Below are 16,445 nucleotides of genomic sequence, written 5' to 3'. Positions count from 1 at the left end.
CCACGGCACGCCAAAAAAGAAATTCGGCGAAAGCGACAATCATCTTGCTGGCATTTGACAGGCGTTCAGACAAGTAGGTTTCAGTAGCAGCCTCACACTCTGGTCGAGCAAAGGGGCGAACAGCAACGGATGGGTACAAGACCTAATAATAGGACTCGTCAGTTGGAAGGTGAAAACGTGTTAGTCAGGCACGCATCATCATCAACAGGCACGCACAACCCTGCATGCACCATCCCTGCTAGTGCGCAAGGTTGGCGGGGTTGTGAGGAGCCTCATAGCTACCGTCAGCTAGCTATACAATACGGAGCATTCGCATCTTTTCCATTGTCAACATCCCCATCAACTACCACTCCATCCATCCACCTACCCCCCACCATGTCCGACCCCGTCGCTGACGCCGCGCAAAAGCACCCTGCGCCCGAGGGTCTTGTGTATACATATGGAACAGCTGGCTTCAGGACAAAAGCAGATGTCCTCGACTCCGTCCTGACCCGTGTCGGCCTCATTGCGGCTCTCCGGTCGCGAGCGCTCAAGGGAAAGTGGATTGGCGTCATGATTACCGCCTCGCACAACCCACCCCAGGACAACGGTGTGAAGCTTGTTGAGCCAATGGGCAACATGCTCCAAGAAGAATGGGAAGTCATCAGCACCAAGATGGCCAACCAAGCCACCCCCGCCGACGTGTCCAAATACTACCACGACATTGCCGCTCAGTACAAAATCGACCTCGATACGCCTGCCCGCGTCGTAGTAGCCCGAGACACAAGAGCGTCCGGCTCGAGGCTTCTCGAGTGCCTCAAGGACGGCTTGAACAGCGCTGGTGCCGAGACAAAGGACTATGGCTTCTTGACCACGCCGCAGTTACATTACATGGTGCGGTGCTTGAACACCGAAGGCACCAAGGATGCCTACGGTGAGCCAACGGAGAAGGGCTACTACGAGAAGTTCAGTGCGGCTTTCAAGACGGCACTCAAGGGAAAGCAGCCTTCTGGCAGTCTGACAGTGGACTGTGCCAATGGTGTCGGCGGGCCAGCGCTGAACAAGCTGGTCAAGTATCTTCCGTCCAAAGACCAAGGCGGTCTCGACATTTCTGTAATCAACGACAACGTTATCAAGCCCGAGAGCCTCAACGTCGACGTAAGTCCTCCCGTCCACAGAAGATGCAACATCGAAAAGACAAAAACGCTAATCCATTTCCCCAGTGCGGAGCAGACTTTGTAAAAACCAACCAACGCGCCCCTCCCTCTTCCAAAGCCGGACCCGGCGACCGCTGCTGCTCCCTCGACGGTGACGCCGACCGCGTCGTCTACTACTTCAAAGACGAGAAGAACGTATTCCGGCTCCTAGACGGAGACCGCATCGCCACGCTCGTCGCCAGCTTCCTCGGCGACCTCGTGCGACAGAGCAATCTAGCCGACAAGCTGAAGATTGGCGTCGTCCAGACGGCCTACGCCAACGGTGCTGCGACAAAGTACGTCGAAGACAATCTCAAACTCAAGGTCGATTGCACACCCACGGGCGTCAAGTACCTGCACCACGCGGCTGAGAAACTGGACATTGGCGTCTATTTTGAAGCGAATGGTCATGGTACGGTCATCTTTAGCCACGATACGTTGGCTACGATTGCGAGCCATGAGCCGAGGAACCCGGGGGAGAAGGAGGCGCTTGATGTGCTTCGGGCGTGCATCGAGCTAATTAACCAAGCCGTGGGCGACGCGCTTTCAGATTTCTTGCTCGTAGAAGTTGTGCTTGCGCATAAGCGGTGGGGACCGCAGGAATGGTTGTCGACGTATTCTGATCTGCCCAACCGCCTGTTGAAGGTGTTGGTTAAAGATCGATATGTTTTCAAGACGACGGATGCGGAGAGGAAATTGGTGAGCCCGGAGGGTTTGCAAGCGAAGATTGATGGCGAGGTGCAGAAGGTTAGGCAGGGGAGGAGCTTTGCGAGGGCGAGTGGGACGGAGGATGCGGTTAGGGTTTATGCCGAGGCGGAGACGAAGGCTGAGGCGGAGGATTTGGCGAGAAAGGTTGCGGGGCTTGTGGAGGGGGCTGGGGCGTGAATGGAGAGAGAGAGAACATTAGGATTGGGGGGCTGTTTTTGGACGTTGGATGAATGATATATATGCATCAAGCTTGTTAGCATTGGGAAAGGATGCATGGGGGAGAAGATAAATAAAAGTTATACCTGGAGAGAGAGAAGAACAAGTTTTGATCATGATTGTTTTCGCTGGCTTTTGATGTTTGTTCTTATCGACAGGGTCAGGTGATTCAGGCGCATTGCTATGATTCGAGGCGTTCAGATACTGACGTGACAAGTGATTTCGGGACCGTGCAAAGAAAGAGAGGTAGTAGGGTCAATCGCTGATATAATGAGGTAGGTAGGCTGAAATCTTGAATCAGGCGACAGTGATTGACCGGTTGATTGTGAATCGAGATAGAAGGATGGTTTGTAGATCTTGGCTTGCATGTCTGTTGGCGATTGGGGAGCGTCGAGCCCTCGTTGCCGCGGCTTAACAGTTATGTTTCAAGTGTTTCCTATCGTCCTCTGTAGCTCCTGGAGATGAAAAATGTACCGGGTTCGTAGAATGACGCATTGCCGCGCGCATATCGAGAGCTGCCTCTACTGCTATAGCCTAGAGGCATGGGTGTAGTAGAATCCTCGCTCAATCACTGATAACCGTGGTACAGCGGCGACCCAGAACTAACAAGCGACTCATAACGTCTCAAATTATAGAATCTACCAAATTTCAGTCTTTGAAAGTTCAAGCAACTAATATATAAAATACAGAATTCTTTCTTCATCTCTCAAACATTGTCAAGTTCTACATCTCACCAGGCTGCCTGCCGGACGTATACCAAAGCTACTACTGCTACACACACTTTTCAATACCGCATCTATCCAACTCGCGACAACTAAATCCACTACAACACCTTCTCACCAGCATCATGCACCTCACCGCGTGCCTCTCCGCCATGACGGCGATCCTCACGATGAGCTTCCCTACTGTAAGTCTCACTCCATCCTTATCTCCCTACCTTCTATCGCCCAGCTCCTTCCACCTTGTAAATCCTCCTCACTCTCACCCTGCACCCGCCTCCTAATCACCCGCAACTAATTTCATGTAGGCTCTAGCAAACGACCACAGACTGAGCCGCGACTGCAGCATGTACCACGACGGCGCAAAGCGCTGTTCGTATTACCGCGGTGAGGTACAGATCTGCGAGGGAGGTAACTGGAGGTTCTGGGAAGATTGCGAGGGCAGCTGGTATTGTGGTGATTATGATGAGTTGGGGATCAACGTCACGTGTATTCCTAATGAGTATTGGTGGGGGGAGCATGGGTTGAAGCCTGTGGTGGAGCCTTATCGGTGATTTTTCTTTTGAACTGAAACTGTTAGAGGGGGGCTGTGGATATTGCGCTATGGATGGGAAGGGTCGCGGACTGTGCATGGGGTGGGACTGGGGGACGTGGAGGGGCTGGAGATAGGCATAAATTGAGAGAGAGAACATGTTTCCCGATATCGGAAGGTGGAAGGGTCGCTCGGTGATATTTGGGTGGTGGACTTGATTGACTGATATTTCAAGTATGGTAGGTTTTGTTTATCCTTGGTAGGGCGCGAATATACGTATGCCATACGCTATACCATCAGTAAACGAGTGGATTAATGGCTCAGCATCATCGTCATTCCTACGCTTTCCTATTCGCACCTACGATGCGTCATATACTCATGCAAGTATTATTATATGCGCGATTTTTTAACGACTTCTCAGTCTTATCGCTCCATACGCTAGATAATGTCTCGATCGAGACCTATCGCAAGGACGAGTGATATATGTCATCATAACTCAGATTTCTGGATGGGAGTAATCTTGAAGCGAGGGGGTCACCGTCACTGTGGTTGCTTACCACATTATCTGCTAAATCGATTAGTCACTTTTCACATCTTTCCATGGTACAGCCATGCTCTTTCAGCAACAGGCCATTTGTCACATAATACCAACCATGGCCCATGCCGGAGCAAGTAGTGGGCGTGTTTCTTTTTAGTCAGCTCGGTAGATTTACCCATACATATCAAGCCACTCGTGATCGCAGGCAAGCGAAAGCCTGCAATCTTATAGTCATCTCATCCGTGGGCGACAGCTGCGCTGCCTCATCGTGTTCGTCAAATTACTTCATACATATGTTCACCCCACACATACAACACACTTACACCCTCCATAACCCCTACTGTACACGTATACGAAAAACTTCAATATTGGACATACCGCATTCGTGAGAAAATCTTGCTGAGACACGTGGTATCGCAACAACCCTTTCTTAACAAGCCACTCACAACGTCTACAAGTCCCAACAATCCTGAAGAAACGAACTCTGGATACATCTACTCGTAAGTATTGTTGAAACATAATTGCAATGGATTGAAATCATGGAAAATTCGCTACGCTAGTGGATGTGGCAAGCACCAGTAAGGGCACGGTAAGTACCAATAAGGGTGCGGTAAGTACCAGTGAGGGCAGGTAAGCACCACTAACAATACATGAGATGGCAGCTTCTCACAAGTATAGATACCCGCTGTTTCGTCCTGATCCTCCTCATCTCTTCATCTCCTCATCTCTTTAACTCTACATCTCTCATTGTTGCTTTCAAGCTTCAGCCCCTCATTGGTGGTCCCTCATCTGATCATACATTAAACACCTCATCACTACCGACTTTTCATCAAGCAGCCCCTCACCAATACATTCGAGTCTCTTCTCCTCCACGATCATGAAGTACTCATGCCTTCTCGTCGCCGCCTTGGCCTCACTCATCCCCACCGTAAGTCTTCTCCTCTCCTCAGTCAATCCACAGTCCGCTATCATCATGCTAATCCCTATCTCAACCCTCAGGTCGTCGCCCACAAGCCTAGGATGATGGACCCCTGGGCCTGGAAGCCCACTGGACCAAGATGCAAGTACAACGAGAAAGGCGTGTACGGCTGCTTTGGACAGCCGATTGGCCAAGAGGAAAAATACCCCGAGGATGCGGGGTGGCGCGACACGGTGCCGGAAGGCGGACGATGGCCAGGCACGCCAGGGGGCCATGCATGAGTTACTGTCGCAATCGCCATTTTGACTTGAATGGACAACTTGATCGTCGGTGTCACCAAGGGATACAAGTACAAGATGCGTTATGAATATGCAGCCAGTGGTGCGCGGATATGGGAAATGAGATTCGCGGATGGACACGCCAACCACCGCTGAGCATGGAATCATAGAGTCTCCATCGGACTGGGCCTATAGCTGAGTCTCGATAATTCACTAATCGAATCATGAGGTTCTTAGTTGACTTGGCTTGAATGGAGATGCATTGATGTCGTGATTGCGTTGCATTGAATGATATGTCTTCGTGAAGACCATGCTTATCGATCGGAAGCCGCTTGAATCTCGGCACTTCAATCGCTAACTTGAAGATGACGTCGATTGATTCAACGAAGACTATATATGTATACCTAGGATACGGCTGTGTTTCCTTCTCTATATACAACAACATCTGCATAGCTACTTCAGTATCTCCCATTAAGCCGCTCCCAACGACAAGCCTTCTCAAGTACCGACACGATCAAGTCAACCATGTGTCTTCTCTCCAACATCCTCATTCTCTTGGCCGTTACTCTCCCCACACTCGCCAACGGCGGTGACAAATGCAAAGTAGGGACAAGGAAATGCGAAGACACGTTTTCTGTCTGGGAATGCCAGAAGGAAGGATTTTTCGAGCCCCCAGAATGGAAGTGGGTGGAGAGCTGTGGCCAGGGCGAAGATAATAACTGGTGTAGTAACGCCGACGCGAAATGTCATGGCTGGCTTTATGATTAGCATTGGCACTGGCCATACAAGTGAATTGCTATGAAAAGTAAACTTAGTTAGGCATTCGATACTTTCGGACTACTGATAGAGTGAGCTGACGACTGCAGGTTTACTAGAGCAAGGGCAGCCGCGATCCTCTGTGCAGTAAGGTATACGAAATATGAGTCTGTATCGTGCATTAAGGCTGAGCTGGGCTTTGAGAATAGCTTGGAGGAGTTTGGAATGCTGGGATCTCAAAGGGATAGTGGAGCTGGAATGTCGCTGTCTCCTCTGGTTCTACCTTTATTGTGACATATCTTTGGAGTTTAATCTGGTACCTTTTGTTAGCAATTATACTGGTGTTAGAAGCTTAGCTTGTGTGAAATCTGGTCAAGAGTTCTTCATTGCTTTGATAAAGTACCATAGTTTCTAGGTGGGTTGATGTTATGAATGATTTCATTGTGTTGTAGGTTGCTTTGAAGGCGACATGAATTCTTCACACTTGTCCTCTTCACATGCGAACATTCACTGTACCTTTGAACCTTTCTCTGAGGAGTATATAACCTGCGAGCCGCTGCTATACTCCTTACTCTCCACCACCACCACATTTATATCACCACACCAGCATCTCAATCAACAAGATATCTCGCTGCCACCCAAATAAAGAGCGAAAACAATACGACTACGATGAAACTGCTCACCTCGTCCATCTTCACTGCCCTAACTCTCTCCTCTCTCACGCTTCCTACCCTCGCCAACGACCGTACTAAAGACTGTAAAGAGGGCGAGAGACGATGCTCACCCGCCAAAGACAACACCGTTCAGCAATGCAAGAACGGGAAGTGGGAGTGGGTTGAGACATGCTATGATGTCTATGTTCCCTCTGTGTGCGATGTCGGCGGGTTCTGCCGTAAACACTTTCCAGCCGTGCCTCCTACTTAGATACGTCTAGTTCACAGATTTGCGAACTGAAGGCAGCCCGCAGACTACGCTAACGAAGGGGATTATTCTAGACCAGAGGTTTCGGGAGTGACTCGGTATGAGGGGTTATGAAGTGGGGAAAGACGGCTAGGTGGAGATTTCGGCGCAAGATCTATAGTTCTTCACATAACTGGCTATAAAGTGATATCTGGAGAAGTGGTGGAAGTGGATTATCTGGAGTTTTCCTTACTAGTTTGTTAACGCGACGGTGGTATCTTGTTTAGTTTATTGGGCGACAATCCCATTCACTGCGATATAAATATGGGGTGAAAGCCTGTTTCTGATGCGACTGTAGAGGCCTACTTGTTGTGATCCTGGTTTCACTTTATCTATCGATATTCCCAGTGTTGCGTCCTATTGAACTGAACTGCAGTTTCTCACGACATCTTCGCTCATCAAACACCATGACCTAAGGATGACTGCGCCCAATAAATTTGCTCGAAGAGATTCCTTGGCTTCAGACTACATCATCCAGAAAGCACAGCGATCTATGCGCTCCAAGAATTGACTTAGTGGACAGCGACGATACTCAGATATGAGGATGCGGGCAATCGTCACAGCTCGTACAATCGAAGCGGCGAAGTGAGAATTGTATGCTCAAACAAATTGTTTTCGGCAAAGAAGTGTTACAAGCGCCGTAAAGCCTGCCGTCTTATCTCGAGTGTTGGATACCAGGATCGTGTTCACTTGCGGCCGAGTTGGGTAGCCATCGAATGGCAAAGGTGCAGAAGGATAGAATAGCGGGGTTTGCTGGTGGCCAGTGCAGAACATGGTTCGTCAGTTGTGTGGGTCGACCTCCTTACATCTACCTTCCGTTACTATTCAGCCCATCACAAGAAAGTGGAAGTATATTTCACTGTGATATCTGCGCGATAGGGTACAGCATCAGCATGTATGCGCGCCCCGCTTCTTGTGGTACTGGAAATCTTCTCCGTGCCAACCGTATACGTCCTCCTCGATCCAAACAGCTGTAGACGAACGCGCGCAGGCTGATCAGGCCGCCTTCTGCGCATCGAATCCTCCTTTCCTCTCTCCGCTTACGCGATGTTGATACGCTGATAAAAGCCTTCCTGCAAAAGACTTTCCGGTGAGGCACGACATGCTAGGATCCGTGTGGATGATTTGGTTCGTCCGTCATGGCAGGGTAGCGACGCCGCAGTGAGCTGGCGAGGGGGCCAAGCTGCCACGCCTTGCATGATCATGCGAATTTATGCGTCTGATGTATAGGCTGGGAATACCTCGATATCTACGTTGCTAAAAGGACTATACAAGCTGCGTTCCCCGTCGCGATACGAACCTCAAGCCACAACAACCCCAAAGACGACGTCTCTATCCCCATAATCGAGCGCAATCTTGACGCGCATCATGTCGTCAACGCTCTGGCCACCATCCACTGTCGGTATTACGGATGACCTTGCGGCGAGCAGGTCAAGGGCTCTTGGTAACGAGAAGCCGGAAGACAAGGGCGATATCATCTACACCGAGATTCAAGCGGAGACAAGGAATGAACTGAACATCATCGGCCCAGAAACCCTGCGTGACTCAAGCCCACTTGGCAGCGGAACCAGCTTTCAGGTAGATCGGCTTTTGTTCCTCCGACCACGAGGGCCAAATTATTATGTTGCTGTCAAACGCGTGATTACGAGGAAGATGACCATTGAAGACCTTCATCAACGTCTCTCAGTTATCAAGCGGGAGTTGCGCGTGCTGATGCATCAACCTCTGAGAGCCCACAGTTGTATTATATCTATTCTGGGTTATGGACACAGCATCGATGCATCGCAAAGCATCGTTCCCTACCTTGTCATGGGGTTTTCGGATCATGGAACATTGACACAATATCTTCGAAGATGCAATATACCTTTGAAAGAGCGGCGGGAGTTAGCGCTTGATGTTGGCATGGCGCTCCGTTCCCTCCACGAATGCCAGATAATCCATGGCGATGTAAAGATGGACAATGTACTGGTATTTGATTCAACGGATGACCTCCTAGAACGACCACAGGTGGCTAAGCTGGCCGATTTCGGGAGTGCGCTTTTTGAGAACGATTTTGTGGAGAGACACTACGTTTCATACCTCGGCACAACTAAGTACAATGCACCAGAGGTTGCCTCGCGCGACGGTCCTGGCGTAAGAAATGTGGAGAGTTCTCCGAATCTGTACGAACGTGCTGATGTCTACTCGTTCGGTCTTCTGCTACTCGAAACCATTCTTGACGGGAAAAACTTCATCGACGCGGCTTGGCTTGATCAAGGAGCGAATGATCTCACTACGAAAGATAGAGCGACGTCAAAGAACGCGGAATTGGAGTTTCTGGACAAGGTAACGTTGGAAGAAGATGCATTGCTTGGCCTTGCAAGAGGATTCGCATCTCGTCTGTCACCCGATGCGGAGTCCGATGTCATAAATCCGGTCACACAAGCAATGACGCTGTGTCTCAGAGATGATGTGTACAAGCGTGGAACTATGGTACAGGTCACGAAAGCCCTTGCTCGAGGTACGACTGAAAATCGGCCATCGTCCACTCATACATCAGCTCGTATAATCTCTCCGGTGAATTCAACGAGCACGACATCATCCTTACACAAGAAGCGAAGCGGAATCTATCGATTACACTCTTCACCACTAGAGACTTTACCATCAAGCAATTTGAGCATACGTGTAGCTAAACCAGACGACAAAAGCGCAATAGCTGAACGACACATTGGAAGCTCGAAACTGCGCTCAGGACCAGTTGCATCTTTGGTCGCAGATCCGTCATCACAATACCGAACCACAGAGATAGACATGTTCAAAGTAAGGTAGAGTACTGAACCCTGCAACGTATCCGAATAACGATAGTAGGCATCAATCACCATCTCACCTCCTTGGAAGGTTCAATTTCGCGTTGCAGAACGACTCAAGTCTGCTTTGGATGTTGAGAGAGATCCATTACTCAAAGCTCAGCTACAGCTTCATCTTGCGATAGTGTATTGGCTGGGCTACGGCACCCAACCAAAGCTCGTCGAGTCGCTCCAAAACTTAGCAGAAGCTGCCAACGCCAACAAAATTGCACAGATTATCGCTCCCAGAGTCATGGCAGCCGCTAAGCACATTACTCCGCTTGTTGAACAGTCACACCTTGTTGACACAGAATTGTATCACAACTCTACAAACAGTGGAAGTTGCCCGACATCAGGCATTGTGGACTTCCTGCGGACTGAAAGGGCTCACACACCGCGACCTCGAGCGGACGCGATTTCAGATGTTCAAAGCGATTTGATAATGGCTTGCATGGAAGGCAAGTTCGAGGTCGCTCGGAATCTTATCCCACTTTGTGGCGACTTCCCAGCCTATTTCGCTCCAAATCCTCTGCATTGGCTCGTCATGTTTCCGTACGAAGAGGCCAGATTGTTAGTTGATCTTCTCATCTTCGGCTCCGCGAATGTCCAGGGCCAGCAACACGGTGTTTGTCGTACTGTGATTAATGCGTCCTGTGTAAGCATGATCAACATTCCGGAATACTGCATGGATCTTTTCGGGACCCCACTTCATTTTGCTGTCCGCTGCGGCTTTCAAGACCTAGTGTCTGAGTTTATTCGACATGGTGCTGATGTGAACAAGCGATGGGAAGCCAGAATCATACCTACCAGTGATGGACGTTCTGTCAGGTATCCTAGTTTCAGTCCTTTGGATGTCGCGGCGACATATCATCTAGCCGATATCGCGCGACTACTACTTGGAGCAGGTGCTGTTACGTATGGGGGAGACGTTGACTGGGAGTACTCGCCCTTACACATGGTTGGACAAAAGACAATCCCCTTTGCGCGATTTGTTATGCACGGCTCGCATTCCAGAGCAGCTGCTACTCAAATCATTCGCACGCTCCACGGGTGGGGTCTAGACATCAGCAATCACGACTCCTCGGGTCAGACGCCTTTACTGCGCGCGGCTGAATATCATGACATAGACGACTATATCCTAGAAGAGCTTTTGGAGGCGGGTGCAAGGGCTGATGCTTCCACAGCATATCCAGGATGTAGCCTTGCGACTTTGCTTGCTCAACAATGCGCCGATCGGCGTTTGAACTCCTCCAAACTTCGACTACTTCTTCCACAAGTGGAAGACTTCAACTGCCTAGATTCGCACGGTCGTGGTGCTTTGCATTACTGTGCTCTCTTCGATGGTATAGAGATGGCTCGTGTATTGTTAGCGCAGCCTGGAATTGATGTCGACTGCAAGGCGAATGACGAGGGGAGAAATACCCCTTTGCTCTTTGCTGCCACTTTCGGATCCAGCGATGTCGCTGATCTGCTTATCAAAGGTGATGCAGACTTCGAGTTAGCAGACGCCGACGGACGGTCGCCATTGAGGGTGGCTGTGACTTGCAGACATATCGATGTCGCTAGTCTTCTCATCAAAGCAAGCGCGAGCCTTGTGTTCCATACACAGTCTGGAAGAACGGAGAACATTCTCCACTATGCAGTCATGAGGGAAAGTCAGCTGCCGTCCGTAATGGAACCTATACTCCGGATGTTACCTAACGAAAAGATCGCAGACTTGCTGGATGAATTTGATGGTGGAGGATGGACTCCACTTCATTATGCGAGCTACTTTGGCGACCTCGAAGGCGTTAACGCCCTTCTTGAGGCTGGAGCAAACAGAAATAGTTTCAAAAACCCGCAGTATGCTAGATCGCTTTCCAGCCGTGGCGGAACACCACTCCAGCTGATTACATTGTTGAGAAAAAAGATACAACGAGATGGTCTTGGCAAAGACCACGACGCTGTGAAGCGAGGCGGTCCAGCGGCTGAAACAAGATTCATGGATCGTCTTGAACAGATCGAACGAGTACTCAAAAGCGACGCAGCGGGATAGCAACCACGACATGATCCTCTCACCCTTTAAACGTTTTCTGGGATACTACCCACGAACACAACCATGACTGCACAATAGGCTGCTGTCGCAGAGAAGATCTCGTAGTTGCGCGAATGTGTCAGCCAACATAAGGCTGATGAAAACGCTGCAGTAAAAAGCGAGACTATGCATAGTCTTGAGGCCATGGCACGAACTTTGTACAAAGCGATGATTGGCACCGTCAGGGCCAGTACTGCTAGTAATGTGCTTAGGAACCTCGACATGGCCTGGATCCGCTCTGGACTTGATGTGAACACGAATCTGTCCTTCGACTTTGACCCATCCTTCTGATAAATCGTTAGACGCCTGCAAACTCATTGTACAATGGCTTAAGAGCTTACCTCTGAGCACCATAACTGCGTTCTCAACGTTAGCCGTATCCTATAAACCGGGAAATGAGACAAACCCATGAATATCCGCGCCTGCGGAGCAGAAATGCGCACTGCTCTAGCAATCGATCTAAGCCACCCTGGTCCGAAGGTTGGCTAGGAGCACACAGATCATCCCAGTCACTCAAAAAGCTCGATTCACCAGAAATGAGAGGCTTATTACCATCCATCCAGTTGCATACACTTTGTGTGCTCTTTCGCTCGGGTCTTGCTCTTTCGACATATCCGTAATACGACTGTAGGAGCTTGTCTACAATTGCCAACTTAGATCCAGTCCATGCGTCGGCCTTGAGTTCAGAAATGCTCACTGTATGCCTCTAATTTTAATTCCGCCTCGCGAAGAATGTCTTGTCGGATACTATTCCCGTCATGGCGTCTCGAACACAGATAATGCCCCATTGATTCTGCGTTGTCCAGTTCGTCTAATCTTTCTTCCAGTTCAGTTATTTCATCTTGTTTTTGGAGCAGTATACGCGCATGCAATCGTCCAAAATAGCGAAATGTTATAAAGTCGCGATCGCTATTCATGTAAGCAGCTAATCGTGGATATCCTCGCCGAAAGGTTTCGACTGCGTGAGACAGTAAGTGCATGTTGGTACCATCGTACTTTGGATACCTCACTTTGTGTTGGTTGGTGGATGAAGCATTGTCTTTGAGGGGTTGGTGCCCGGATACCTGTAAAGAATGAGGGATGATGAATTGGCAAGGCTGTATTTCAAGGACGTACTTGGCCGTTGTTGAGTAAATTGCATCGCATTGATCGCATCACATGTAAACTCGAAGATTCAGCTTGTGTATCTTTCTGGACGGACTGCACAAAGGCGGAACGAATATCATGCAAGAAGCTAGTAACTCGGAACTTGTGTTGGGGGGCGCGGTAAGATATGCATAGCCCCAGCCTAGCCGATCCTTCGGGCGGTGCTGGACGAGGTTCTGCCTCACTAGCCAACTGTCGTGGCATGGACCCACAGGTAGATTGCGCACTCTTCCCTAGCCGCCCCTCTCGCACATGCCTTACACGCTACGTGGTAGAAACTAGCACTCTAAGGCTAGTCTCCGATACCCATTCGGAATGTTCCTCGTGGTTCTCACACTTCTTTATCCGGTACCACCCATTCTCGAAGGCAGATACGTAATAAGGTCCAGCCGGTTGCGTCTGGCCCTGTGTTTGTAGATACACGATCGCATTCATGGCGTAAAGTGGCATAGCAGGATACTGCCCTCGATGATCAGCGAATACCACGTCTGCGCACACAGATTACACTCGCCTGAGCTGTTTGTTCGTACTCTGCCGTACGGCCGCGAAATTGACCTTCGACATTGGTGGAGAACGTTTTCGATGGTGGCTGGGCTGTCAGAGTTTACTTTATTGAGAACAAAGTGAGGGAAGCACTAACATCTAATTGCGATACCTCAGGCCTGGTTCGGCCTCTATTCTGGGAAGTCATATATATGTATACTTGATATTTACTTCGATGGTGCAAAGGTATGAAGCTGGAGTGAGGAAAGGACTTGTCGGTCGTTGGATTAACACTGAGGAACGATAAGAGGCAGAAATAGGAGGACCACGTACCAAGCTTTTGTTCTACCACCCCCAGCTAGGGTCTACCCGCTCGAGCGGCTCTGACAATTGATGGCGTATCCGGTGACCCGTTACCGGTGAGCAGTGGCTTGAACAAGGTTGCGATTCGCCAGTCTCGTAGCGACATTGGGTCAACGATCCAGAACTCATGCCCCTCCCCTTCTCAAAAGCCCGCTTACCTAGTTCATACCCTTTTCCAGATATCCAAGACGCAACTGCAAGATGGAGAATCTGCAAGAATTTACTTCCACGTTCGAGGCTACGGTCGGATCGTACTTCCCAGCCAAGCAGCCATATAGCCAAGTTCATGTACTATGTGTACACTGGGAGAAGAACGACATATTTCCAATCTCCGAGATAGAGAGACTGCGAGCGTGTCTTGAGGGCAGATACGGATACAAAGCAGCTACCTTAGCGCTTCCGAATGACGATACCCGAGAGTTGCGCCTCATCACGGAGATCGTCGACTTCGTCAAACAGTACTCTACAGTCGAGGATTCTCTGATCATCTTGTATTACGCGGGACATTGCGGTCGGAACAAAGATGGTCTTGCTGAATGGGCAGCGTATATCAAACTGAGAAGCCAACCTGGACTCTGCTAATCTTCAGTCAGGTTCGAAAAGGGCGGGCCAACAGTACAATGGCACATTGTGCAGCAATTACTGTTCGCGGCCACTGGTGATGTGCTGCTACTCCTCGACTGCTGCTTTGCTTCCCTGATCAAGAAAGGACAAAAGAGCAAGGGCAGGTTCGAACTGATAGCGGCATGTGGAATGAACGCTTGGACACCAGTTCCAGGCCCGTTGTCCTTCACCAGCCTGCTGATAAGCGAACTTCCGGAACATGCAACTGAAGGTATTACTGCTAGTAGACTTGCATCACGACTACGGGAGCGTCAAAACATAACAGGCAAGTGTATATGCATCGTACTTTGAAGTACTGTCACTTATACAGATTAGAGACACCGGTTCATCACGATTTCGCAAGAACGAAGCAAACAGGCATCAAACTCCAGCACCTTGATGATCTGAGCCAACCTAGATTTATGCAGAAGCCAACCGGTTACGTGATCTTCCGTGCATCGCTATCAGATGACCCTAAAGGCCGTGAACTTGCAGAGTGGTTGAAGACAGCGCCACCAAATAACGTAACAGCCATCCATATTGAAGCCATGGTAGCTGACGCTCGACGAATACAAAATCTTGTGGGCCTTGTACAGGGTACTCAGGAGATGTTTGTAAAAGGTTCTGTCTTTGAGAAGCTGTCGTTTCCAGCCAAACAGGAGATTGTACGAGCATTTCGAAATCTGGACACAACTTTGATGACATCATCCCGAATGGCTGATGACGCAGGTCTTCGAGGCAATAGTGAGGCAGTGAAGGGCGCATTGGAAGGTATACAGAGTACACTCAACGCTGCATGTGCGGCTGTCGAGACGCCAGTGCTCACTCAGCTTGGGCAAGGAGACTTCCAGGAAGCATACAAGAATGAGGTGGTGGCCAGCACCGGAACTAGTGCTGCCATCTCGCTGTGTCAGATGTATCATGGCATTTACTCTTCGCCGGAAAAGAAAGAGATCAGTCGAGATTTGGTCATCGTGCCAGCCAAGAAGGAAAGGATAGAGACTGGCACTATCGATGGCAGCACCGTTATCGTTGAGACTTATCAATATGAAGAGGATCCATCCACGTCAAGACCGTATGAGGAGACTCTGGAACAAGTTCAGAAGATGGCCTCCATACTCTGCCACCCCAAGGCTAGTACCCTTCACGTTCTTCCATGCCTCGGCTTTTACCACAAAAAGGTCGAACATTCATTTGGCGTCGCTTTCCGCGCACCACCTTATTTCAATCCTGAGAAGAAACCCATCACGCTGCTGAGTCTGTACAGCAAAGAAAAAAGGGTGGCGCTGAGTCATCGTATTTGCCTGGCGGCTAAGTTGGCAGCGGCACTGGATGGATTCCACACCGTCGGATGGTTTCACAAGGGGTTCCGGAGTGAAAATGTTATGTTTTTACCAATGGAAGCTCCACGCAATAACATCAGCGCAGAGCCGGTAGACATTGCGCCGACGTTTGTTGCTCAGCAGGGTTCAATCGACATATCCAATCCATACCTATTTGGATTCGAGTACATGCGTATGCAGGATGCTGGTACCAATCTGGAAGCCGATGACTCACTAGAACGTGACCTGTATCGCCACCCGGATCGTTGGGGTAAACCAAAAGTAAGGTTTGAGAAAGCTCACGATGTATACGCACTGGTAAACCTCAACCGAAAATAGTCATGTTTTTGAACGTATGATGCTGATACTTCTCTAGGGTATTATCCTGGCAGAGATTGCCTTCTGGCAACCCATTCAAAAGATCGTAGAGGTACAGGAAACGGAAGTGCTCAGGCGGTCATTATCAGGTGCCGAGGTATTGAAGCGTTTGCAAAGTAAATGCAACTCGAGGCTTCCCCACCAAGTGGGCCACATGTTTCATACAACCGTTATGGCATGCCTCGGTTTCAAGAGCGCTACAGTACAGATGGATGCGTACGAAACGCAAAAGTACTATCAAGAAAACATCAGAACGAGACTTGAGGCAGCAGTAGGCAAGGTCTGAAGCAGGTATTAGGGGCGCGCAAATATCATCAAGAGAAAGCTATCGAACGGGGAGTTCAGGATGTTTAATGGAATCCCAATTTAACCAACTCTATAAACGGTGGTGTCATATCATGCCAGGTACTCTATTGTAGACTGCTTCCAGTTTCACAGCGAATCACTGAG

The 16,445-nt window shown here is 49.5% G+C and overlaps 4 protein-coding genes across 4 annotated transcripts; all 4 read left to right on the top strand.

Moving 5' to 3' along the window:
• Positions 1-375: 375 nt before the first annotated feature.
• On the top strand, positions 376-2,060 carry J4E82_009320 (uncharacterized protein; the record flags this gene model as incomplete). Its single annotated transcript, XM_051735545.1, has 2 exons — positions 376-1,137; positions 1,203-2,060. The coding sequence occupies 2 exons, from the start codon at positions 376-378 to the stop codon at positions 2,058-2,060; spliced, it is 1,620 nt and encodes a 539-aa protein (XP_051584721.1).
• A 2,705-nt stretch (positions 2,061-4,765) lies between these two features.
• Positions 4,766-5,088, top strand: J4E82_009319 (uncharacterized protein; the record flags this gene model as incomplete). The annotated part of the gene is made up of 2 exons (XM_051735544.1): positions 4,766-4,816; positions 4,888-5,088. 2 exons carry the CDS (start codon positions 4,766-4,768, stop codon positions 5,086-5,088), a joined length of 252 nt encoding a protein of 83 aa, XP_051584720.1.
• A 3,081-nt stretch (positions 5,089-8,169) lies between these two features.
• J4E82_009318 (uncharacterized protein) lies at positions 8,170-9,609 on the top strand (the record flags this gene model as incomplete). The annotated part of the gene is made up of 1 exon (XM_051735543.1): positions 8,170-9,609. The coding sequence occupies one exon, from the start codon at positions 8,170-8,172 to the stop codon at positions 9,607-9,609; it is 1,440 nt and encodes a 479-aa protein (XP_051584719.1).
• Positions 9,610-13,893: 4,284 nt separating this feature from the next.
• On the top strand, positions 13,894-16,281 carry J4E82_009317 (uncharacterized protein; the record flags this gene model as incomplete). Its single annotated transcript, XM_051735542.1, has 4 exons — positions 13,894-14,237; positions 14,286-14,527; positions 14,632-15,899; positions 15,994-16,281. The coding sequence occupies 4 exons, from the start codon at positions 13,894-13,896 to the stop codon at positions 16,279-16,281; spliced, it is 2,142 nt and encodes a 713-aa protein (XP_051584718.1).
• Positions 16,282-16,445: the final 164 nt, after the last annotated feature.

This window comes from Alternaria postmessia (assembly GCF_024291825.1).
Source record: "Alternaria postmessia strain BMP 2775 chromosome Unknown scaffold_87, whole genome shotgun sequence".
Lineage (NCBI taxonomy): Eukaryota > Fungi > Ascomycota > Dothideomycetes > Pleosporales > Pleosporaceae > Alternaria > Alternaria postmessia.
The sequence above is the reverse complement of the archived record's forward strand: the minus strand, read 5'-3'. Positions and strand labels throughout refer to the sequence as shown.